We start from the raw sequence: 25,080 nt of genomic DNA on the forward strand, positions 1-25,080 counted from the left end.
GAAAGCCCTAGGATGCCATAATATCTATCTACAAATAGATATCCAGTTTTTGTCATTTGAGCACAGTGCCTTGAATAAAGCATCCAATGGACTAGACATCACTGACAGTCATTTTAATCTCAATGTGTGCTTTTTAAAAAATAGTGAGCATTTATTTAGCTTTTGTACTGACAGGTGGCTATGTTGAGTCCATTACATATCATTTGTATAATTCAATATTCATAGGGCACAAATGCATCACAAGATGTGTTTTGCAGTAAAAGACAAAATTAAGGCATGGTCCTTGCTCAGAAGGCTTACAGTCTGAAAGGCATTAAGATACAGGGGATGTACTACAGGGACAGAAAACTTTATAAAAGATTTTCACATGAAAGATTTCCAAGTTTTTGGTGATAATCAATGGAATGCCTTAATTAAGGTTTTGGAATGGTAATTAAAGAGAAGGTACATATTTGGATACTGTCAGAAAAGACTGATTTGGTTTGTTGGGTATAATGAACAAGTGATTCTCACCTGATGGCAAGAAAATAATTCCCTGGGTATCAGAACACTTTGGGCTGGAACAAAAAGACTATGATTTTTCAAAATAAGATGGTACCTTCTGCCTTTGATTAAATTTCATTTCATTTATTTGAAAAATTAAGCTAACAGTGAAGGATTGCCTCCGTAAGTAGTTTTAGTCCTAGGTATTTTATTCTTTTATGTGATGGTAGATGGGATTGTTTCCTTAATGTATTTTTCTGATCTTTGCTAGTGTATAGAAATGCAAGAGATTTCTGTGTATTAATTTTGTGTACTAAAACTTTATTGAATTCATTGATGAGCTCTAATAGTTTTCGGTAGCATCTTTAGAATTTTTCTGTATACAGTATCATATCATCCGCAAACAGTGACAGTTTTACTTCTTCTTTTCCAGTTTGGGTTCCTTTTATTTCTTTTACTTCTCTGGTTTCCATGACTAGGACTTTCAAAATGATGTTGAATAAAAGTGGCAAGAGTGGACATCCTTATCTTGCTCCTGATCTTAGAGGAAATGCTTTCAGTTTTTCACCATTGAGAATGATTTTAGCTGTGGGTTTGTTGTATATGGTCCTTATTATGTTAAGGTAGGTTCCCTCTCTGCCCACTTTCTGGCTTTCCTGGTGGCTCAGATGATAAAGAATCCTCCTGCAATGCAGGAGACCCGTGTTTGATAACTGGATCAGGAAGATGCCCTGGAGAAGGGAATGGCTACCCATTCTAGTATTCTTGCCTGGAGAATCCCAAGGGCAGAGGAGCCTGGCAGGTTGCAGTCCATGGGATTGCAAAGAGTCAGACACAACTGAACGATTAACACTTCACTTTCAGGTTCCCTCTATGCCCACTTTCTGCAGAGTTTTTAATCATAGAGACTTAATAGGTTAGATGCCGTTAAAGAGAAGATTGATAAATTGGAAAATAGGTTATTAGACAATATCTAGACAGCACATGAAAGAAAAATTCAGGAAAGAGCATAAGAGAGATATAGAACATAGTGAATAGGTCTAACATACGTTGTTGCTTCAGAAAGATAGATAATTGGCAAAAGTAATGTCTGAGGGATGATAGCTAGTAATTTTTCAATACGGACAGTTTTGCATGTACAGGAGTGGAGGCTGCTCTTTCCTTAATGTCAAAGAGAAGTTCCCAACTTGCATTTCATGCCTGTCTCTGAGCCAGTCACAGTGGCAGTGTGGCTGGGGAGATAAGAATGTGCTGACTGGTTCAGACTTCTGCATCCCACCCTAAAAACTGAATAAGAACAATGAGAGCAGACATTTACATAGTGCCTGCTGTGTCCAGGTGTACTGTTCTTTGTACTTCACGTTTGGTATGTAAACCCTTTTTAACTGCATAAACTGTGGCACCGAGAAGTTAAGTCACTTAACTTAGACAAGGTCACAGCTAGTAAATGGCAAAACCAGGATTCAGACTTCATCAGATAGACCCTAGAATCTGCACTCTTATCTGCTATGTTATACTTTCTCTCCTTCTCAAATCCCATAGATAGATGTGGAATTATGGGACCCTACTAGGGTGAGGAAAGGAGAGAATGCATACTAAATGTTATGGACTGGATGTTTGTGTCCCTCTCCTAATTCAGATGTTAAAGCCCTAACCTATAGTATGGCTGTATTTGGAGATGGGGCCTCTAAGCAAGTAATGAAGGTTAAATGAGGTCATGATGATGAGGCCCTGACCCAATAAGAAGAGACACAGAGCACATGTATACTCTCCCTCTCCTCCCCCCTACCTCCATGCAAGCACTAGGAAAGGCCATATGAGGGACATGGTGAGAAGGTGGCTGTCTGCAAGCCAGGAAGAGAGCCCTCACCAGAAACCAAATCAGTGGGAACCTTGATCATGGACTTTCAGCCTCTAGAAATGTGAGAAAATAAATTTCTATTTATTTTAAACCACCCAGTCTATGATATTTTGTAATGATAGTCCAAGCAGATGCATACAGTAGGAAAACAATCAGCCTGCATTGACCCTAAATCTCTTAATGATACGGAGCAATGTCCGGGTCAGCACTGCCTTCCAAGTCTGAGAGAGCTGGGCTTTCTTTGTGATTCCACCATTCAACAGATGCATGACCTTGGGCAAGGCACTTACTCTTCCTCTGGAAAATTAGTAATTCTGGCATGAAAGGAGCCTAGTACTGTGCATTGCACATAATGGGCACTTCGTGAACTTGAATATTCATGAAGCATTACTAAATGAAAAAGTGGAATACAAGAAAATAAGCATATCATTCTTCTTTTTGTAAAAAAAAAAAAATACATGAATACTTAGGGAAATACCACAGAAGTTTATGTGAGGTCATGATCATGTCTGCTCTGGCTCTCTGGTTTATGACTGTTTACATGATGTTTATTTTCTACTTGTTGCCTTGGTACATTTTCTAATTTTTTTCTATAGCAAATATGTGCTAATTTGATAGCAATAAGAGAGTCTGAGGGGCAACTTGGTATATGTCTGCTTATATACTTACCTGCACTTCCACGTGCAGCTGGCCTTGGGCTGCTCAGTTCCTGGCCCTGGATGGGACAGAGTTGCAGGCTCGCTCTGCTTTCTTTGCAGCGCCGTCCTGAAGTGAGCATGCTCAGGTTTTACTGGCCCGAGTCCCCATAAATCTAGCATAGATTTAAAGGGGGAATTTATGGAGTTTTTTGTGATCTAGGGGAAGAGACACTGGGCGGCCATAAGCCCGGCATGAGGCCTCAGGCATCAGGCTCTATAGCTCCAGGGGCCCTGGCAAGGTTACAGCCCCCCTGATGGGACCTGCAACACCCCAAGAGGGCTCAGAATTGATCAGCCCATCCTGCAGGGCTTTTGAGACTGGAGAAAAAGCTTCCTACCTCTCCTCTTTCAGAAGGTCTCACTTCCTGCTGATTTCTAGGCCTTGGGTTTGATGAGGTGGGAAAAGAGGGGATGACGAGGCAGCATGGAGGAAGAAGGGCCCCTGGGATGCAGATGCAGCACCGGCTTGGCTTCTGCTGAGCACCCTTAGAGAGCCAGCACTCACCTGGGCCTGAGAATGGAGTCTGGTGTCCCCTGCGGTTTGGGGCCCCTGGTGCCCCTTCTGCTTGGGCCTGCCACTCCCACTACTCACAGGGGAAACCTGAGGCTTGGAGATGGGGCTGCAGAACCCAGGGTCAGACTTAAGACCCCGTTGGCCTGAGGCTGCCCTCTGTGGCCACTGGGGTGTGCTGCCTGGGAGAACAGGCTGCTGTTGCTAGAGACACATTACCCCAGGGAGGCTGTGACTGTGTATCCCCACCTGTAAAGAAAGAGAGACTTTTACTCAAGTACTGGCCATACTGGCACCACACCTCTAAGTCTGTTATCTCATTTACTCCTCACAGCCACTCTTGGAGCTGAGATTCTTATTCCGGTTTTACAGAAGAAGGAATTGAGGCTCAGAAAAGTAGGGTCAAGCAGCCAGAAAGTTAATGATGGATCTAGGACTTCAACCTAGGTGTGTGTGTGTGACAAAACTTGTTCTGTTTCCCCAAGTCACAGTGTCTGACATAAAGTAAGCATGGAAGAGAACTTTGGACAATCGTTCTAGCCACCCATTCCTCAATGTTTCATAGCACCTCCTGTGGGTCTAACTGTGTGCTCAGAGTGAGGGGAATAGCCCTGGTGGGGCCAGGTGTCAAGAGAACCTGCTTGCTGTGTGACTGGGACCAGCCTCTCCCCAGTCCAAGTCCCTGTTTTCTCTTCTGTGTGTGAAGAAAGTTGGACAAAATCATTTGTCAAGATGCACTGACTTTCAGCAGTTCTGGAGCTCCAAGACCCTTGTCCTGAAGGATTTCACAGACCCTAGGGGAGGCCAGACTTTAACTGCATGTAAAAGCATCAGTGTGGGGGTGTAGATCAGAGTCTTACAGTCCCCACCTTGTGGTGATGTTGTTGAGATTTAGAGATCAAACTGATGCTGAAGCTGAAGCTCCAATACTTTGGCAACCTGACAGGAAGAACTGACTCATTGGAAGACCCTGATGCTGGAAATGATTGAAGGTGGGAGGAGAAGGGGACAACAGAGGATGAGATGGTTGGATGGCATCACTGACTCAATGGACATGAGTTTGAGTAAGCTCCAAGAGTTGGTGATGGACAGGGAAACCTGGCATGCTGTAGTCCATGGGGTCTCAAAGAGTTGGACACAACTGAGCGATTGAACTGAACTGAACTGGGAGATCAAACATGTCAAGTATTTGGAAGATGCTGGGTTAGGTGCATCCTAACTGGCAGCTATTTGCAGGGACTGACCTGTGCAGAGGTGGGGGAGCTTGGGGAGAGTGAGAAAGACCAAAGAACATTCCAGAAGGAGATGCACTTCTGCTGAGCTTTGGGGGCCCAGAGGGACTTGGAAGGCATCAGGCACCCTGAGTGGAGGGCAGGGGAAAATGCAGCGTGGCAGCAAAGTGCTGTGGGAGTGGGAGGTAATGCCCAGATAGGGGGTGAGCCCAGGCTGTGGGGACCCCCAAACCAGGCTGAAGGCACCTTCATTTATCAGATGCCACCAAGGGCTGGCCCTGCAGTCAGAGCAGACAGTGGTTTTCATGTCATCAGCTCCCTCCCATAAAATGCTCCTGTTTTCCAGATGTAGAAAGGTCTAATTGTAAAGCCCATCTCTAACTGCTGCACTAGAATTGGGTCAGTATGTTACAGTCCAAGAGCCAGTGAACTCTTCTCAATAAAGTTTTATTGGCACACAGCCCAATCTTCTGTTTACATGTTGTCTGTGGCTGCTTTTCACAGTAAAACAGAGTCGAGTAGGTTGTGGCAGAGAAGGTATGGCCTGTAAAGCTTAAAATACGTACTGTCTTGCCTATTACAGAGAAAGTTTGCTATCTGAGCCCTGCACTTGCTGTGTGAGCTTGGGCAAGTTGTTTGCCCGCTCCGAGCCTCCCTGGTGAACTTCTGAGGGTTGTAGCAAAGCTCATGGGTGATGGCTGTGACATTTTTTACGGACTGTAAATTGCAGCACCCTTTCACTAGCCGGGCACCTGATGAGCACTCAAAGTCTGCTTGTCCATTAACAAGGGGCAGCCATCATGGAGGCCTTCCTAGACCCAGCCACTGGCTGTTCCTGGGATAGGGAGGTGGCATCTGGGCCTGAGATGCTGAATGCATCATTGTCCCTCTCATGCAGACTTGGCAGTTTTCAGTGTAAATTAAAATTCCTGTGGGGAGTCACCTTATATATGGTACCACTTTATAGCCAAGTCATTACGGTAATTTGCAAAATGCTGTGGTGTGTAACTAGAGCCACTTTCTGTGGATTTGCTGGCTGTGACCTCATTCAGGCTGCCCAGTCCTGCATTTGGTGACACCTCAGCTTTGGGGGTTTGTCCTTCTGAGCCTGGTCTCAGGGTCATCCATACCTGACCTTCCCGGGGTCATACTTCTCATACCGGGCCCTGCCTCCAGCCCTGTCCTGAACTCAAGGATAAATGGAAGAAGTAGTTATTATTATCATCACTATTACTTTTCAAGTGCTTGTGAGTTAGGCACCATGGCAAGTGCATTGTGTTTGTTGTCTCACTTAATTGTCCCCACAATCTTGTGAGGTAGGTGTTAGCACCATTTTACAGTTGAGAAAACTGAGACTTGCAGAGGAAACCAAACCAAACTCTCAACCTATCCCAGGGTGTGCCAGTCCAGGTTCTGCTATGGATTTTCTGTGTAACTAAAGCAGGTCCTGACCCTCTCCAAGCCTCAGTTTCTTCATCTATTAGTAAAATAGATGGTCACTCAGTCCCAGGCCTGACATTCTAGATTTTCTCATCAATTTGCAAAAATAAAGAGAATCTTCTCACCCTCCAAGCCTCCAAAGAAGCTTCATTTATGTGGGGAGAGCCAAGTCCGAGGTCTGTTTTTGGCTCCCTGTGGTACAGAGGGAGGCATAGCTTCTGGGTGCCAGTCCCTTTTCAGGGTACCCACAGCCACCTCAGGGCAGTGGGGCCGATGTGTCCCTCTCATTTTCTTGCCTTCCCAGAGAAGGATACCACCCCTGCTTCCTGGAGACAGACAGTAAGCCAGGGTGGGCCCTGTGGTGCCCTTGGGGACAGAGAGGAATGCCAGCAGGCAGGAAGGTGGTGAGAGGGCCCAGGGTTGCAGAGTGACAGTAACCACATCTTTCCAGTGGTGGCAGCATCTCTGGGACACAGCCTCTGCTTTAATTTCCAGGTTGTGAGAATGCAGGTGGCCCGGAGCGCGGTCTGGCACGGGTTTGGGGAGACCTGGGTTGGACGTAGCAATTGCCACGTGACCTCGGGCGGCCACTTGCCAGCTCTGGTGCTTGTGTATCCCTCTGTGGGGTGGGGAGGCCGGTGCTTTCATCAGGGTGCTGTGGGGGTCACGTAAGAGCAGGGCTTGAATGGACTGGGAGCCCCGAGCAGTGCCAAACTGTGACCAAGGGGCTCCTTCCTCTCTCCCTGCCTGTATTTAGTGTAGGAAAGCTTCTTACTGTGTCCAGTGGAGAAGAAGCCAGTAGTCCTCAATTGTTGGTCTAGGAATGACTGTTTCTTCCCCCAAGAGGTGATGGGTTTATATCTCAACTGAGCCCCTTACTCCCTGTGTGACCTTGGGTAACCCACTAAACTTCTCTGAGTCTTTGTCTGAGATGGAGTGGTCTTACCACCTGGCAGAGTTGTTGCAAAGATTGGAGTTTAGGAGTTGTTGTAACGGCTGTACTTTGACTTCCCCAGAGGCTCTGCAGCATGATCTTATTGGAGTCAAATAGGGGGGATGCTTGCTTTGGAGTCCACGGTTGTTTATCAGTTGACTGAGAGGCAACAGGGCAGGACTTGAGCTTTGAAGTCTGAGGGATCTGGGTTTGTGTCGTGACCCTGCCTCTTACAGACCCCGGCGCCTAGGGGAAGGCACCTAATCTCCAAATCTCAACTTTTCTTATCTGGAAAATGGCAGTAATGAGTCCACCTCACAGGGGCGAACGCTTCAAAGAATCGAATGTTCCTGGTAATCAAGTGGGAAGGCTTGATGAATAGGACCTGATGCATGCTGGGCTGCCGGGCACCTTCCGGGGCCCTGCCTTCCATTGCTCCACATATCTTCCTGTGGGAAGGAGGAGCAGGTAACCCAGAGCGGGTAGGTTACCCAACGGGCCTGTTGGGGAAAGAACCTCAGAACCACATCCTTGACTCAAAGGCTCTGGAAGAAAGACCCTGGCAGAACAGCCCCACGTGATGATGAAGCTGTCTTTGTGCCAAATGCTATTAATGGTCATAAAATTATCCACAGCTTTCTGAGGCTCAGTCCCAGGGTTTGCCTCAATGGGACAATAAAATCACAAGCAGAAATGATGTGGGAAAGGCAGAGACCGACAAGCAGAGACAGAGTTAAATGAGTGGCAGCCTGCTCTCATTAACTCAGGCCGTTCACATTTGTTACCAGGGATTTCTTTTTAATTACAAAATGGCAAATTTATTAAAAAATAAGCTTGTGAGGGGCTGGCCAAGGAGCAGCCAAAGCCGGCGGGAGTGAGGTTTCCTCACAGCAGGACGCTGGCCAGTGCTTGGCCTGAGAAAGTGACCAGAGGGCCACTTCTGAGGACATGCTTGTCTGGAGACGCGTCAGCTGCCCTGGGACCTTGAAAGCATTGCGTTCTCACCTGCAAACGGTAAAGAGCTTGGCAGGTGAATGCCTGTGTCTGCCGGAGCTTTGGGCACGTGGCGAGTTAGCACTGAGGGTCTGGCCTTCTGTGAAAGGGCTGCCTTGGTGGCGGACAGGGTAGAATTAGGCTTGGGGGAGCTGGATCCTTGAGAATGAGGTTGGACTTCTGTCACTCTGAGAGGCTACTTTTTATTACATAGGGATTAAAACGTGGGGTTTGGGTCTGATGGGCATGAGCCAGAAGTTCAGCCCAGACTCTTACTAGCTGAGTGATCAAGTGAGCAGTTTAGCCTTCCTGAGCCTCTGCTTTCTCCTCTGTACAATGGGTATAACCCTGATCTCTCCCTGCAAGGGCAGTAGAAGGCCCCATTGAGGCAGTGGAGTGAGGACCTGCGCATACTGCTCAGCAAAGGGCACTTCTGTTGTCCTTGTCCTTAAACTTCCCGGCTAATTGTGCATTGATATCAGCTCTTTTCTTGCTCAGTGTTGATAGTCCCTAGACAGTCCTTGGGCCTGTTGTTGTTTAGTCACTAAGTCATGTCTGACTCTTTTGTGCCGCCATGGATTGTAGCCCTCCAGTCTCCTCTGTCCATGGCATTTCCCAGTCAAGAGTACTGGAGTGGGTTGCCATTTCCTTCTCCAGGGGATCTTTCCAATCTAGGAATTGAACCCACATCTCCTGCATCGCAGGAGGATTCTTTACCCCTGAGCCACTGGGAAAGCCCCCTGGGCCTGTTAGTAATGTTTTATCACCTCCGTCAGACACTCTGTACTTTTCAGAGTGCTGTTTGATGTTAAGAACACTTTACACTCCTGGTATCCCACTCTCTGGGCGCCCATGCTCGCCTAGGGGCTCTGCACCTCAGCTCGCACACCTGACAGCACCTCTGGAGAACTTGCACAGCTGCCCCCGTTTTGTACAGGGGGACTCAGCCTTGGGGAGGGACTTGTCTGAGTCACAGGCTTGGGTGGGGGCAGGAGGGGCTCACATGGGGCTCACCAGGCCCTGAAGCCCATACCCTTTCCTCCTTCGCATAACCCTGCCAAATGACTGGGTGGAAAGTTCAGGAAGACAGGCTTCGGATTAACCCTCATCACACTGTAAATGAGGAAACCGAGATGCAGGGGGGCAGTGAACATGTAGCAACCACGCCTAATGTTTGCTTATACTTTATATAGTTTTTAAGGGCTTTCTGTAGATTTCAAGGGGCTTCCCAGATGGCAGAAGGGGTAAAGAATCCACCTGCCAATGCAGGAGCCACAGAAGATGCAGGTTCAGTCCCTGGATCAGGAGGATCCCCTGGAATAGGCAATGGCAACCCACTCCAGTAATCTTGCCTGGGGAATCCCATGGACAGAATAGCCTGGCGGGCTACAGTCCATGGGACTGTAAACAGCTGGACATGACTGAGCACACACATAGATTTCAAGACTAATTGAGGCGCATCTCCCTCAGTTTGTCTCCTTAAAAATCCAGGAGTTGGGCACAGCAGGGCCTGTGATAGCCCGTCAAAGAACCTTGGAGATAGAAAGGTGTGAATAACTCTCTGCCTCTGTGGAGTAATGCAGTGTGAAGAACAACGTGCGTTGAGCTTTGGTGATAACAAGAACACATGCTGCTTAGTGAGCACCTCCTCTTTGACCTACAAGTGTCGGTGACGCTCACCCATTGGGCACCCAGCCCCCGCTGTGGCCATGCATGTTGTCAGATATGTGCCAGGATCTTACATTGTCAACTCCAAGAGGCAGGAATGTGTGTGTCTAGCCCACCATGTTTCCCGCACCCGGAATCGTGTCTCGTACGTTATAAGTGTTCTGTGTTTGTATGAAGATGACCAGTTACCCACTGGAGCTCAGCATCTGCATCTGAGAACTGGGGATTTTATTATAGACCCTGCTGGTGATTATGGGAATTAACAGGGGTCCCCAGTGCCTGATACAGCAGAAGTTCAGGTAGTATTGCTCAAGGGGCTCTGTGCCACGGGAACCCCAGTGACTGCCCTGTACCCGCACCTTCTACAGGCTGTCCCCACTCACTTTGTCTCCTTCTGTCTCTCTCTGCATAGTGAATGGGAGCTACGGCCACTGCACTCCAGGCTCGGAGAAGAGTCTGCTGGATCTGGACCTTGCCGAGGGCCCTGGCCCCACCTGCCGCCAGGGCCTGTTCCTCCCTGCAGGAAGCCTGCCACCCCGGGGCCACCCCCTTGCCTGCGAGAGGCTGCTGCATTTCCCCCACCCCAGCAGGTACGTGCTCCAGCCCCACGCATCAGCTGCCTTCTGTAGATGGTCCCTAGGCCCCAAAGACCTAGGGTTTCCTAGGTCTTACCTGGCTCATGGGACACACAGGGAAACTGAGGCATGGGAAGGCTGGAGACCAGCTGGAGCCCGTGAGGCATGTGGATAGCTGCCTGGTCTAGGCTCTGCACCTCCCCACTGCAGCGCCTCGTGAGACGTAGGAATGATCTTACTGAGGTGGGTTTCCCCATTGCAGAAGCTGAGCTGACTGTTAGAATCAGTCATTTCAGAAGAATAAGATTCAGAGGATGATAGAGAAGTTGGGGAGGGAGACCCCAGCTCAGGGTTCATGCACACTGTAGTGTCCAACCCTGGACTGTTCCTAGAGCGGAGAGGAGTTCCTCCATCTAGACATCTCCTGCCCCAGGAAGCCATTGCCCCATAGAGAACTCTGCCAGGTAACCATCATTCAATGCTGGCATGTTTCCAATGATGTGTACCTCTGAACAGATATTCCATCAGATTGCATATTGGACTGAACTCTGCCTCCTGAGACTTCTCCAAGGGTCCCAACTGTGTTGCTATGCCCTCTAGTTTGCTGACAGGCAGAGACTAACCCCAGACAGGCCTCTGCACCCACCCACTCAGCCCCATGGCCCTCATCCACTGCCTGGGGCTGCTCTCCTGGGGCCTGTCTCACTGATCAGAAAGTCTAAAACTGGCCCACCTGCCTGTTTATAGCTGGTTCCTTCACCAATCATTTATCAAGCCCCAGTTCTGTCCCGGGCATCATGGTTCATGCTGGGGGTGGGGGTGCCGTGGTGAAGGAAGTAAAGATCTCCCCAACAGAGTTTACTTTTCAGTGAAAGCTCCATGATGGGAGAGAGTCCTAGTTAGCAGGGGGCTTATTTTTCCCACATGGAACTATTTTCTTTGAGACTATAGGCTCTCTGTGGCTTTCTTTGATATCAGTGAGACTTCTGATTTACATGAGTGTATTAATCTGCTTGTGTAACTCAGTGAAGCTATGGACCATGTGTGCAGAGCCACTCAAGATGGATGGGTAATAGTGAAGAGTTCTGACACAGCGTGATCCACTGGAGGAGGGAATGGCAAACCACTCCAGTATTCTTGCTGCAAGAACCCAATGAACAGTATGAAAAGGCAAAAGATATGACATGAGAAGATGAGCCACCCCCACCCACCTCAGGTCAGAAGTTGTCCAACATGCTACTGGGGAAGAGTGGAGGGCAATTAATGATAGCTTCAGAAAGAATGAAGCGGCTGGGCCAAAGTGGAAATGACGCTCAGTGCTGGATGTGTCTAGTAGTGAAAGTGAAGTCTGATGCTGTAAAGAACAATACTGCGCAGGAAACTGGAACGTTACATCCATGAATCAAGGTAAACTGAACGTAGCCAAGCAGGAGGTGGCAAGAGTGAACACTGGTATCTTAGGATTCAGTGAACTAAAATGGATGACAATGGACAAATTTAATTCAGATGACCATTACATCTAGTACTGTGGGTAAGAATTCCTTAGAAGAAGTGGAGTACCCCTCCTAGACAACAAAAGAGTCCAAAATGCAGTACTTGGGTGCAATCTCAAAAATGACAGAATGATCTTGTTTTGTTTCTAAGGCAAACCATTCGACATTACAGTAATACAAGTCCATGCCCCAACCACTAATGCCGAAAAAGCTGAAGTTGACTGGCCCTGTAAAGACCTATAAGACCTTCTAGAACTGACACCAAGAAAAGATAATCTTTTCATCATAGGGTATTGGAATGCAAAAGTAGGAAGTCAAGAGATCCCTGTGGTAACAGGCAAGTTTGACCTTGGAATAAAAAACAACGCAGGCAAAGGCTAACAGAGTTTTGTCAAGAGAACACATTGGTCATAGCAAACACTTTCTTCCAACAACACGTGAGACAGCTCTGCACGTGGACGTCACCAGATGGTGAACACTGAAATTAGATTGATTATATTCTTTGCAGCTGAAGATGGAGAAGCTCTATACAGTCTGCACAAGACCTGGAACTGACTGTGGCTCGGATCATGAGCTCCTTATCACAAAATTCAGGCTTAAATAAAAGAAAGTAGGGAAAACACTGTACTACTCAGGTATGGCCTAAATCATATCCCTTATGATTATACAGTGGAGATGATGGATAGATTTGAAGGATTAGTCTGGTAGACAAGGTGCCGAAAGAACTATGGACAGAGGTTTATAACATTGCATAGGAGGCAGTGGCCAGAACCATCCCAAAGAAAAAGAAAATCAAGAAGGCAGACTGGTTGTTTGAGAGGCTTTACAAATAGCTGAGAAAAGAAGTAAAGGCAAGGGAGAAAAAGAAAGATATATTCAATATTCAACTAAATACAGAGTCCAGAGAGTAGCAGGGAGAGATAAGAAAGCCTTCTTAACTGAACAATGCAAAGAAATAGAAGAAAACAATAGAATGGGAAAGACTAGAGAGCTCTTCAAGAAAATTGGAGATACCAAGAAAACATTTCATGCAAAGATGGGCACAAGAAAAGGACAGAAACAGTAAGGATGTAATAGAAGTAGAAGAGGTTAAGAAGAGGTGGCAAGAATACACAGAAAAACTGTACAAAAAAGGTCTTAATGACCCAGATAACCACGATGATGTGGTCACTCACCTATAGCCAGATATCCTGGAGTGTGAAGTCAAGTAGGCCTTAGGAAGCATTACTACAAACAAAGCTAGTGGAGGTGATGAAATTCCAGTTGAGTTATTTAAAACCCTAAGAGATGATCCTGTTAAAGTGCTTCAGTCAATAAGCCAGCAAATTTGGAAAACTCAGCAGTGGTCACAGGATAAAGCAAAGGTCAGTTCTCATTCCAACCCCAGAGAAAGGCAATGCCCAAGAATGTTTGAACTACCACACAATTGCACTCATTTCACATGCTAGCAAGATAATGCTCCAAATCCTTCAAGCTAGGCTTTAGCAGTACATGAACCGAGAAATTCCAGATGTACAAGCTGGGTTTAGAAAAGGCACAGGAACCAGAGATCAAATTACCAACGTTTGTTGGATCATAGAGGAAGCAAGGGAATTCCAGAAAAACATCCACTTCTCTTTTGTTGACTATGCAAAAGCCTTTAACTGTGTGGATCACAACAAACTGTGGAAAATTCTTAGAGATGGGAATACCAGAAAGCCTTACCTGTCTCCTGAGAAACCTGTATACAGGTCAAGAGGCAACAGTTAGAATTGGACATAGAACAGCAGACTGGTTCAAAGTTGAGAAAGGAGTACAGCAAGGCTATGTATTGTCATCCTGCTTGTTTAACTTCTATGAAGGGTACATCATGCTAAATGCTGGGCTGGGTGAAGCACAAACTGGAATCAAGATTACTGTGAGAAATATCAACAACCTCAGATATGCAGATGACACTACCCAAATGTCAGAAAGTGAAGAGGAACTAAAGAGCCTCTTGATGAAAGTGACAGAGAGTGAAAAAGCTGATTTAAAGCTCAACATTCATAAAACTAAGGTCATGGCATCGAGTCCTATCACTTCATGGCAAATAGATGGGGAAAAGTGGAAGCAGTGACAGATTTTATTTTCTTGGGTTTCAAAATCACTGCAGATAGTGACTGCAGCCATGAAATTAGAAGACACTTGCTCCTTGGAAGGAAAGCTATGATAAACCTAGACAGTGTATTAAAAAGCAGAGACATCACTTTGCTCACAAAGGTCCATATTGTCAAAGCTATGGTTTTTCCAGTAGTTATGTACAGATATGAGAGTTGGACCATAAAGATGGCTAAGCGCTGAAGAACCGATGCTTTTGAACTGTGGTGCTGGTGAAGACTTATGAGAGTCCATTGGACTGGAAGGGAATCAAATCAGTCAATTCTAAAGGAAATCAGTCCTGAATATTCATTGGAAGGACTGATGCTGAAGCTGAAGCTCCAGTATTTCCCACCCGATGAGAAGAGCTGACTCATTGGAAAAGACCTTGATGCTGGCAAAGGTTGAAGGCAAGAGGAGAAGCAGGCAACAGGCTGAAATGGTTGGATGGCATTGCTGACTCAATGGACATGTGTTTGAGCAAAGTCTGAGGGATGGTGAGTGACAGCGAAGCCTGGTGTGCTGCAGTTCATGGAGTTACAAAAGGTTGAACATGACTTAGTAACGGAACAACAACAGTTAATCTGCTTGGGCTGCCATAACAAAGCCCTTCAGATTGGGTGGCTCATAGAACAGACATTTATGTCCTCACAGTTCTGGAGGTCCAGGATCAAGGTGTCTGCAGGTTTTGCTTCTCCTGGGGGCTCTCTCCTGGGTTCACAGATGCCGCCTTTTTGCTCGCCTGTGTCCTCACGGGGTCTTTTCTTGGTGTGTGCACCTCTGGTGTCTTGTCTTATTCTTACAAGGACTCCAGTCCTATTGGATCAGGGCCTTGCCCTATTTCCACATTTAACCTTAATTATCTCCCTGAAGGCCCTACCTCCAAATCCAGTCGCACTGGGGGTTAGGACTTCAAATTATGAATTTTAAAGGAACGCATTTAAGTACATGACGAGGAGTAAGCAAGCATCTTTTAGACTTTGATCTGTGCATTGTTTGGCGACAGTCAAATGCATTTATCTGCTTGATTGTTCACTGAGGCTCCCCTGGCAGCATCTAGTTTGCTCAGTGAAATTCCCTCTATCTTACAGAAGAAGCTATGCTAGTCAAAGCTTAGGGAGGAGAATTTTTTTTTTTTTTTTTGTAAAGATGATCAGAAACCTCATTTGTTATTTTGGATGTCATTTGTCAGAGCACAGCAAAGTCTGTACCCAGGACCCTACACCAGCATCAGTCTGAGTCGCTGCCGCTTCTGCTGCTGTCCTGGCTCTTCCAAACTTCCTCATTTTCCTGAAGAAAAAGAGCCCCCAGCCCCCATCCCACACCCAGTTGGATCCTGTGCCTTCTCCCTCCCTCTGGATTGCCTTGTGTCTTGGGGTGTCTCTGTTCATGCTGCTCCCTCTGATTCAAACAGATCAGGTTCAAATTCCTGCTCCCTGCCTGCCTCTGAGGGCTGGGCACATTGCTTCATTCCTAAGTCAAATAGATGGTAGCGTCTCCCTTGAAGAATTTGGCCATGCCTTCAGCAGATATGTGCATCGTTGTATTGTTGGGATTCATGAGATGGCCCCTGGGAAAGCGGCTGGAGTTGTTCCTTCTTTCTAGGGCCCTGTGCTCACAGTTTCTAGAGATTGCGATGGGAATTGCCTGGGGTGACAGGGCTCAGCAGCAGGGCAGGGCCAGAACCACTGCCTAGCCTCATAGGGACAACGAGGGCAAGGAGAGGGGCTGCCTTAGCTGGCATTCAGAGCCAGGAGACCCTGGGGCCTGAGCTGACCCTTCCCTGCCTGATGCCATTCAAGGTTTTGCTGTTGATTATTCAGGTAACTCGCTTCCCTAGTTGCTCAGTGGTAAAGAATCTACCTGCAGTGCAGGAGATGTGGGTTCAATCCCTGGGTTGGGATAATCCCCTGGAGGAGGGCATGGCAAGCCACTCCACTATTATTGCCTGGAGAATCCCATGGACAGAGGAGCCTGGTGGGCCATAGTCCATGGGGTCACAAAAGATTCAGGCATGACTTAGCGACTAAACAACAAATTCGGGTAACTCAGTCACAGAACAACACAGCTCTTCTTTTCTCCTAGTGTTGGTTGCTTTAACCTGCCTTTGTTATTTTTTAATGTACTTATTTTTAATTGGAGGGTAGTTGTTTTACAATGCTGTGTTGGTTTCTGCCATACATCAACATGAATCAGCCATAGGCATACATATGTCCACTCACTCTTGAACCTCTCTTTCACCTCCCACCCCATCCCACCCCTCTAGGCTGTCACAGAGCACCAGGTTGGGCTCCCTGCATCACACAGCAAATTCCCACTGGCATCTATTTTACACACAGTCTGTTTTTAAAGCGATTGCTCCAAACAGATGCTCATCTGGCTGCCCTTCCCCATCCATGCCCACCTCCGCCAGACCCAGGATCATGACCATGCAAAGAGCACTATTTTTTTTAAGCTCCACAAAGTCATAACTTCAGATAAGATCTTTAAGCTGCTCAGAGCTTTCTGCTGGCAATAGTGGGCCCAGAGTCCCCAACCCTGTAGATTGAGGGTATGTATTTACTCCCTCTGATTCTACCTGGTGACCATGCTCTGGACAGCAGAGTTCCTAAGAAGGAAGAGAGGCCTCTGGTGAGTGATGCAGAGACTTGTTCAAGTGTAATTGAGAACCGAACAGAAGAGCCCCTTCCCCAGCCTCCCATCCAGGGAGCACTTTAAGTTAGGTTCTGCACATGAGAAGTCTACACACTGGGAGGGAAGGGGAGGCTGGGCTCTGGTCCAGCCCTGTCTCTGGTTTGCTGCTTGTGGCTTCTGTGAGCGCTCCGCCCTCTTGGTAGCAATGGTGTTGGAGCCAGTGGTCTCTGAGGACTCCAGGCTCTGACTTTCCTTCTCTCCTGTCCTGTTTCTGCTCCTCTACCTCAAGGCTGGAGCTGAGGATGCCAGAGCTTCAGGGACCCCAAGAGGGAGGGGATGGGGCTGCCGGGCCATGTTGGGAAGCAGAGGGACAGGTGATGACCCCACCACCCCGGGCTCCAAAGGAGCCCCAGGAAGATGGCGGTAATAATGGCAGCGCTGGTGGTACCCGTCACCATGCTGCCCTCCTCCCAGAGGGCCGTCACAGCACCTGTCTCCTCCCTTGATCCTGGCAGCCACCCTCCGAGGTAGGGAGGGTTAGTCCTCATTTCACAGGTGAGGAAACTGAGGCTTGGCTGGGGAAAGGTACAAGGGCGTGTGGGGTCAGGCTTTGGGCACATCAGTAGGCCTCTTAGGGGCTTCTCTGGCCCTGAGTCCAGTGTCACTTTGCTGGTGTCTCCCCCTCTCAGAATTCTCTGATGACCGGCAGGCCCTGACACCTCTTTCTGCATGGACTTGTCCTGCATTTGGGAGAGGCCCTCTCTAGGAAGGCGTGTACTACCTGTGTGATGATGGCAGCGTCTTGACCAGCCGGGCCCTGCCCATCATCATCCTCACCCTCAGGAGAGCCATTCAACATCGGGGTGCAGGGAGAGGTCCAGAGCATCTTGCCAAGGTCTGCACAGCGAGGTGTGGCTGAGCCTGGCCCCAGGTCTCAACCTGAGACCTGAGGGTTGGGTGTTCCCTAGTGGTCCTGTGGCTAAGACTCCATGTTCCCAAAATGCAGGAGACCCAGGTTCGATCCCTGGTCAGGAAGTTAGATCCTGCGTGCCGCCATGAAGACAGAAGATCCTGCGTGCTGCTATTAAGACTCAGTGCTGCCAAATAAATAAATATATATATATATATATATTTTTTTTTTTTTTTTTAAAGAGATAGAGACCTGAGGGTTAAGAGAAGTTAACCTAGATTTTCCCACTGTCGCACTTGGCCTGCCTTCCCATGGCTTCTCCCCAGAGTGGCATTTCGTGCACTCACTGGCTTGACATTCTGGAACATTCCCCCCGAAGAAAGTTCTCTTCAGTTTTTCCTGGGATGACCCCTCACTGTGACTGTGATTCAAACCCCTACCCACTGATGTTCACAGTGGAAAAAAACAGATTGCTTGGGGCAAAACATCACATTTTTAGACGTTAAGAATGATTACAAGAATTAAGAGAGATTTAAGGGACAAGTAAGCAGAATTTAAAACAGACTGGACCTGGTGTCCCTCCGCGAACCATTCTCAGCCTTCTTCCTCTAGAACTCACTAGAAGGTCACGGGCATGGGGACAGGGCAGACCCAGGGAGGCCTCAGAGGCAGGACAGATGGCGCTTGATCTGGAGAGGGTGGTCTGGATATAATAAAAGGACAAAATGCACGCCTTACTGGCATCTTCCCCCACACAGTCATGTTTTCAGACCTCCTGCCTCTTTTGAACATCTCCCCAGCCCCTTCCGCTTCTTCTCTCTCCCCTTCTTGCTCCATGCTCTTTCCTGCTCACTGGGCCACCAGTCCTCATCTCTCTGCTACCAGCGTCAGCCTTCCTCCCCTGCTCTGGGCTTCTCCGCCCCCTCCATCCTCAGGCTCCCGCTGTCCCCCCACCCGACCCTCCCCACTGTGGAGTGCCCACCCTCTCATGACCCCTCTGCACTGTCTTCCAGGTCCCCCAGGCCCCAGGCCACCTATGTGAATGGTGGCCTCCCAGCCACACAGCACATCAAGCAGGAATCCCTGCCTGACTACCGGGCCATGACGGAAGCTCGTGCACCCCCATCCGCCCACTGCCGGGCCCCGCCAGCCACAGGCCTGCACACAGACCTGGATTTCCCGGGCCGAGGCCTTGCCAACCCCGCACCTTCCTGCTACCTTCTGGGCAGCGAACCCAGCTCGGGCCTGGGACCTCCACCTGAGGCCCACCTCCCGGAGGGGGGCCTGAAGCGCTGCTGCCTCTTGGGGCTGCCCCCCACCTCCTCGGTCTCTGTCTCGCCCTGCGCCGCCTCCGACATCACTTCCATCATCCGCTCCTCCCAGACAGCCCTGGTTACCTGTGTCAACGGACTCCGGAGCCCCCCTATGCCGGGAGACACGGGGGGCCCTCCCAAGCGGGCCCGGCCCAGCTCTGCGTCCACCGAGAGCCATGAGGGCACTTTGCGGCTTGAAGCGTGCCGGAAGGCCGGCTTCCTGAAGCAGGAGCCCGCGGACGAGTTCTCAGAGCTCTTCGGGCCTCACCAGCAGGGCCTGCCACCCCCCTACCCCCTGTCTCAGCTGCCGCCTGGCCCGGGCCTTGGGGGCCTGGGGCTGGGCCTGGCGGGCAGGGGGTTGGCTGGGCGGCAGGCATGCCGTTGGGTGGACTGCTGTGCAGCCTACGAGCAGCAGGAGGAGCTGGTGCGGCACATCGAGAAGAGCCACATAGACCAGCGCAAGGGCGAGGACTTCACCTGCTTCTGGGCAGGCTGCGTGCGTCGCTACAAGCCCTTCAACGCCCGCTACAAGCTGCTCATCCACATGAGGGTGCACTCGGGTGAGAAGCCCAACAAATGCATGGTGAGTTCCCACGGCCTCCGGGTTTGCCCCCACAGTGCTGCACCTGGCTCACTGCCTGGCAGAGCTCTGCCTGGGGGCCTCCCCTGGCGTCTGGCCAGGGTCCCCTTGCTTGAAGAGGGAAGGACCAGTTACTATGGATGTGGCCACCAGTCACAATGGTCAGTGCCCCGTTCCCTGGGGACCTTGGTGGAGGGCCCCTCGGACTTGCCAGGGACCCTCTTCTCTACCGTCTATGGTCTGGTGTCACACACGTTGTTCAGGTGGTGACACGTGATCTGGGGTCAAAGCAGCTCAGCCGGCCTTCTTTCTCACACACAAATGCTTGTGTGTCCCATCTGCTGATGGCCAGGTGAGTCATGGGGAATATGCTCGCCCCTGGCTCTGGCTCTTCACTCGGGGTCACAGGCTTGATTTTGTCCACAGAGCACTGGGTCCTTACAGGCATCAGGCTTGAGGGCTGTGGGTGCCCAGGGCAGGCTTTGGGGTGAGACCTTTGGTTAGCAGGTAAGGCCCTGGATAGCACCTGCGGCGTTCTGGCTGAGGTGGAGACTAAGGTTTCCAGGGACATACCTATGCTTGCACACACACATGTGCACACTCACACACACACACACATGCGCGCGCGCACACACACACACATTAACTGTAGGCATTGAGGCCTCCAGCCCTTCTGACTGGTCATTTTCACATGCTGCTCTCACTGTGGTGGAAATCTGTATCAGGAATGTTGTCTTAGTCTCTGATATCTTTAGCCAAGCCACCCCCAAGGTCCCGCCAGCTCATCAGGACAGGTGCCTGCCTGGGAGTGGAAGGGCCGATGGAGGTACCAAGTCCCAGCTCTGTCTTCCCAACAGAAGGCTTGGGAAAGGTTGGGGCTTGGGAAAGGCAGAGGAAGGAAGCAGTGTGCCTGGTCTGTAGGGCCAGTGTCATAGCCAAAGTTGAGTTCTTCCAGCACTTGTATGCACTCACTGTCTCTGGGCCCTCGCCTGCCTCATGGAGAACTCAGTCTGGGAAGGGGTGCAGCTGGGGGAGAGGTGGACCTCTCTCTGTTCTTGCTCAAAGCGCTGGGCAGCATTGCAGGGCCAGGGAGGGGGCGAGAAGCATCGGCAACCAGCAGCATAAAGTCCATCTTCCTGGGACCAGCTGTTGGCCCTTGGGGCCCATCTGCTTGTGACTTGGGCACCCACTGGACCAGCTTATGTAACTTCAAGGAGGCTATGTCTTGAGGATGAGAAAGAATTCACTCTGTAGAAAAGTGAGGGGCAGGGGATAGCCTCTGCCAAATAATGTGGGGTGGTTGGCATGCTGGGGTCATGGGGAGCGGCTGGAATGAGCAGGCTGAGAAGTGGACTGTATTGTGTGTCTTTGGGCTGAGAGTGTGCTGGAGGGAGAGCTGGTGGCCAGGCTGATTCCTGGTGATGCCCCTGTTCATCTGGGGTGTTGTGACATGTGACTTGTAAGAGGGCATGCCCCTCTCTGGAAGGAGTTGTCCAGAGGGCATCACAAGGTGGGGTCCTGGGCCGCACACAGTCCCCGTCTCTCTCTGAGATCCTGCAGTTGACAGCCACTGAGCTGCAGTTCTCCTTCACATCTTCTGTCTGGGGGTGACCTCACTGGTACCTGCAAGGCCCTTGTGGAGGCTGCCTGACCTGAACCCTGGCATGACGCTTTTCTTGGGCTCCCATGTAGAGTTGATGGGAGGGAGGTGAGTGACAGGAGTCACTCACAGACTCTGAGATGGAGTCTGTATCCACCCAGGGAGGAGAAACCTAAATGGGCTTCATGGGGCAGGTGATGTTCAAGCCATGTCTATATTTTCCTGGGGTTGCCAAGGGCTTTTGCAGATGAAGAAGTGGAAGTTCAGTAGGGCCCAGCTGGCCTTCCACCTGCTGCTGTGAGAACACTTCATCTTACCTCTTAGGGGTTTAGGATTATGGTAGTAAGACCTGCAAGCCCAGCCCCTGAGTGCTGACTGTTTGCAGGGGCTATTCTAAGCCTGTGGTCCTCATGCTCCCTGTGGTCCTCACAACAACGCTATGGGGCAGATACTATTTTTCCCCATTTTAAAGATGAGGAAACTGAGGCTCAGAGAGATTGCATAATTTGCCCCAGGTCCCACAGTTACAGACAAACCATAATGACAACAATAATAGAGGCTAATAACCTTGCTAGTAATACTAATAACAATGACGAAGATAACTTGCCCCCTTCTGGCTCCGCTGGTAAAGAATCCACCTACAATGAGGAAGACCTGGGTTCGATCCCTGGGTTGGGAAAATCCCCTGGAGAAGGGAAAGGCTACCCACTCCAGTCTGCCCTCTGATGCCCTTTCGCAACACCTACCATCTTACTTGGGTTTCTCTTACCTTGGATGTGGGGTATCTCTTTATGGCTGCTCCAGCAAAGCGCAGCCGCTGCTCCTTACCTTGGACGAGGGGTATCTCCTCACAGCCGCCTCTCCTGACCTTGAACGTGGAGTAGCTCCTCTCAGCCCTCCTGCGCATTGGAAAAGACTCTGATGCTGGGAGGGATTAGGGGCAGGAGGAGAAGGGGACGACAGAGGATGAGATGGCTGGATGGCATCACCGACTCGATGGATGTGAGTCTGAGTGAACTCCAGGAGTTGGTGATGGACAGGGAGGCCTGGCGTGCTGCAATTCATGGGGTCGCAAAGAGTCGGACACGACTGAGTGACTGAACTGAACTGAACCCACTCTGGTATTCAGGCCTGGAGAATTCCATGGACTGCAGTGCATGGAGTCAAAGAGTTGGACAACACCGTGAGTTTCACTTCACTTTCAAGGTTACACAGCTAGTAACCTTGGGAGTGGACGTTGAACTCTCATCTTTCTAAACTGTGATGCTCCTGTTTGTGTGCATCTTCCCCTGTTAAACCGATTGTTCTCTGGGGTCCTGGGGCCAGCCCTGCCGGGTGCCATCCTCTGAAGATGGTAGCAGAATCTCTGAGGTCTACTGTGTGTGCTGTGGGCGCGCTGCCTCTTCCAGAGAGACAGGTGCAGTAGGTAACCCGGGGGAAGGGGCGGGCGCTAGTCCGCACCCAGATAAATAAAATCTCCCTTCCCTGTAAAATTATTAATTTCTCATGACAGGCCTCTGCTACCATGTGCTGTAATAGACAAAGGAATTTTGGACGCAGAGCCTCCAGAGAACAGGAAATAGATGAGACACTTTGATTGAAGAGTAAATGGCCCACTAAAATAGCAGTTAATCCTTTTATTATCTTTCCAGCAGTCGTTTGCACAGTTCTTTCATGAGGTAAGCCTTCCCCGCCCCGTCCAACTGTAACACTCCCGTGCTCGTCCTTGCAGCTGGTTCACATTTATCCTGCGGAGCCTCTGCTTCCGCACCAGGCGGGCCTGGAGGAGCCCTCTGCCTAGGCCGTTCGTCCTCAGGCCCGGCCAGGGACCAGGACTCGCCTCGCTGTGCACCCTCCTTCCGCGGGCGCATCCCCCCCCCCCCGCCCCCGCTGCCCTCTCTGCGGCCCATCCGCGCCGTCCAGAGGAAGCGCCCTAATCTCTTTGCAATATCCTGTTATGTTTCTTACGTTGTCGGAGTTGTCTTAGCCTTATTAAATTTGGGGTTTCATCTGCGTTACGATAGCAAGGTTACGTCCAACCCAAATACTGACGCGACGCCTCCAAGACGTTAACTTTGAAAAGATTAATTTCTTGCTTTCTTAGATTGGCTCTCCCAGACAGTTGGAATTCTGATTGTCTGAGACTGCAGAAATTAGCAGACTATGAGTTTGCTTTTTTCCACGTTGAGAAAAAACAGGCAGAAGTGAAGGAGGAGAATCTCTCATAACCTTAGGTTTTATGAAATGATCATGACAACAATTCTTGACTTTTGTGAAGAGCTTGACCAAAGCTGTGAGCACAGCATGGAAGGTGTGAAAGGCAGGTGAAAGCACAAATCTAGAGTCACACTGACTGGGGCCCTGCCGCTTACCAGCTGTGTGACCTCAGGCAGGTGACTTAACCTCTCTGAATCGTCCTCCTCGTCCTTGGTCGCTCAGTCGTGTCCGACTCTTTGTGGCCCCATGGGACTGCAGCCTGTCAGGCTCCTCTGTCCATGGAATTTTCCAGGCAAGAGTACTGGAGTGGGGTGCCATGCCTTCCTCCAGGGGATCTTCCCAGTGCAGGGATTGAACTTGTGTCTGCTGCACTGGCAGGAAGGTTTTTAACCACCAGCACCACCTAGGAAGCCCCCCAGTCTCTGAATTGTACTCAATTGTAAAATGGAGTGATAATATTACCTACCTTTTAGGGCTGTCACTATTAGGATTGAAAGAGATAACATAGGGAAGTGCTTGCTGCTGCTGCTGCTGCAAAGTCGCTTCAGTCCTGTCTGACTCTGTGCGACCCCATAGATGGCAGCCCACCAGGCTCCCCGTCCCTGGGATTCTCCAGGCAAGAACACTGGGGTGGGTTGCCATTTCCTTCTCCAATGCATGAAAGTGAAAAGTGAAAGTGAAGTCGCTCAGTCGTGTCCAACTCTTAGCGACCCCATGGACTGCAGCCTACCAGGCTCCTCCATCCATGGGATTCTCCAGGCAAGAGTACTGGAGTGGGGTGCCATTGCCTTCTCCAGGGAAGTGCTTAGTTAATTCTTAGCTTCCTCGGGCCTGCTTTTCACACTGATCATCTGAAGAGATTCATACAGTAGCCCTAGGAGTTAGGACGGGGTCGTTGATGGCTATTTTATCAATGAGGAACCTGAGACTCAAAAGAGCCAGGCAGGAGTGGAGCCCGGCCTGGAGGTCGGCTGAACGCCACAGCCTCCACTGTTGGTGGGGTGGGCAGGACTGTCACCTGTGCTGGTGGCCTTGTGGCCAGGTGTCTGCCAGTGACGCACAGCCTCTGCTCGGTGCCACATGGCTATTCAGGGTGACTGGAGTTAGAAGGGGGAGCCGGGGCAGAGCCACAGGGAGGAGGCGCTGGTCCCCGCTCTCCCAGTCCTGATGCACGGCTGAAGCCTCAGGTCTGGACTTATGTCCTGCCTGGGTTCCTCTGGCAGCTGCAGCTGCACTGACCATTGGCCCCTTGCCCCCTCCCGACGGTCCTAAATGTTGCTGGACCTGGGGCCAGGGATGTACATGAGAAAGAGGCTTGACTGGGGGTCTGGGATCATATCTCACAGGAAGTCCTGAGGAAGGGGAGACCTAGCTTATTCCGAGACAAGCTATGTCCAGCTATGGATTACCTTGCCCTAGCTAAGGTAATGTCAGTTCAAAGACGCAATGTATCTGCTCTGTATCACCTGGTGCAGCTGCCTGGACCATTCCATAGGCTGCCACCTTTGCCCAGACTCTCCCTTCAGCAGAGTAGAATCCTCAGTGCTGCTCATATCACAGCGTGTGGGGTCCCGAGCATCTGTCCCCGCCCCCCAGTGTCCTGAGACCAGCCTGGTGGGGGGCCGCATTCCTGGCCAGCTGACAGCCCTGACTCATCTCAGCATCTCAGGCTCATCCCAGGGAATTATCCAGGAGTTTGAAATGACTGAGCAGGCAGCTTTACTAATGCATCCTCATCATGTAGGAAGAGGGCATGGGGAAGACAGGCCCTGAGAGAGTGGGGATCCAGGATCGCACAGCAGATGGGGCAACCAAAGTGGGCA

General features: G+C 50.0%; 1 protein-coding gene across 1 annotated transcript in view; it reads left to right on the forward strand.

The window, feature by feature from the left end:
* The window catches only part of GLIS1 (GLIS family zinc finger 1), a 264,245-nt gene that overhangs the window by 154,285 nt on the left and 84,880 nt on the right, over positions 1-25,080 (forward strand). The window contains exons 3-5 of the mRNA XM_055585833.1: positions 10,233-10,410; positions 18,561-19,443; positions 22,696-22,719. Coding sequence (XP_055441808.1) covers positions 10,233-10,410; positions 18,561-19,443; positions 22,696-22,719 — 1,085 coding nt within the window. The remainder of the gene's footprint in view (positions 1-10,232; positions 10,411-18,560; positions 19,444-22,695; positions 22,720-25,080) is intronic.

This window comes from Bubalus kerabau, chromosome 6 (genome assembly GCF_029407905.1).
Source record: "Bubalus kerabau isolate K-KA32 ecotype Philippines breed swamp buffalo chromosome 6, PCC_UOA_SB_1v2, whole genome shotgun sequence".
In the NCBI taxonomy this organism is placed as follows: Eukaryota; Metazoa; Chordata; class Mammalia; order Artiodactyla; family Bovidae; genus Bubalus; species Bubalus kerabau.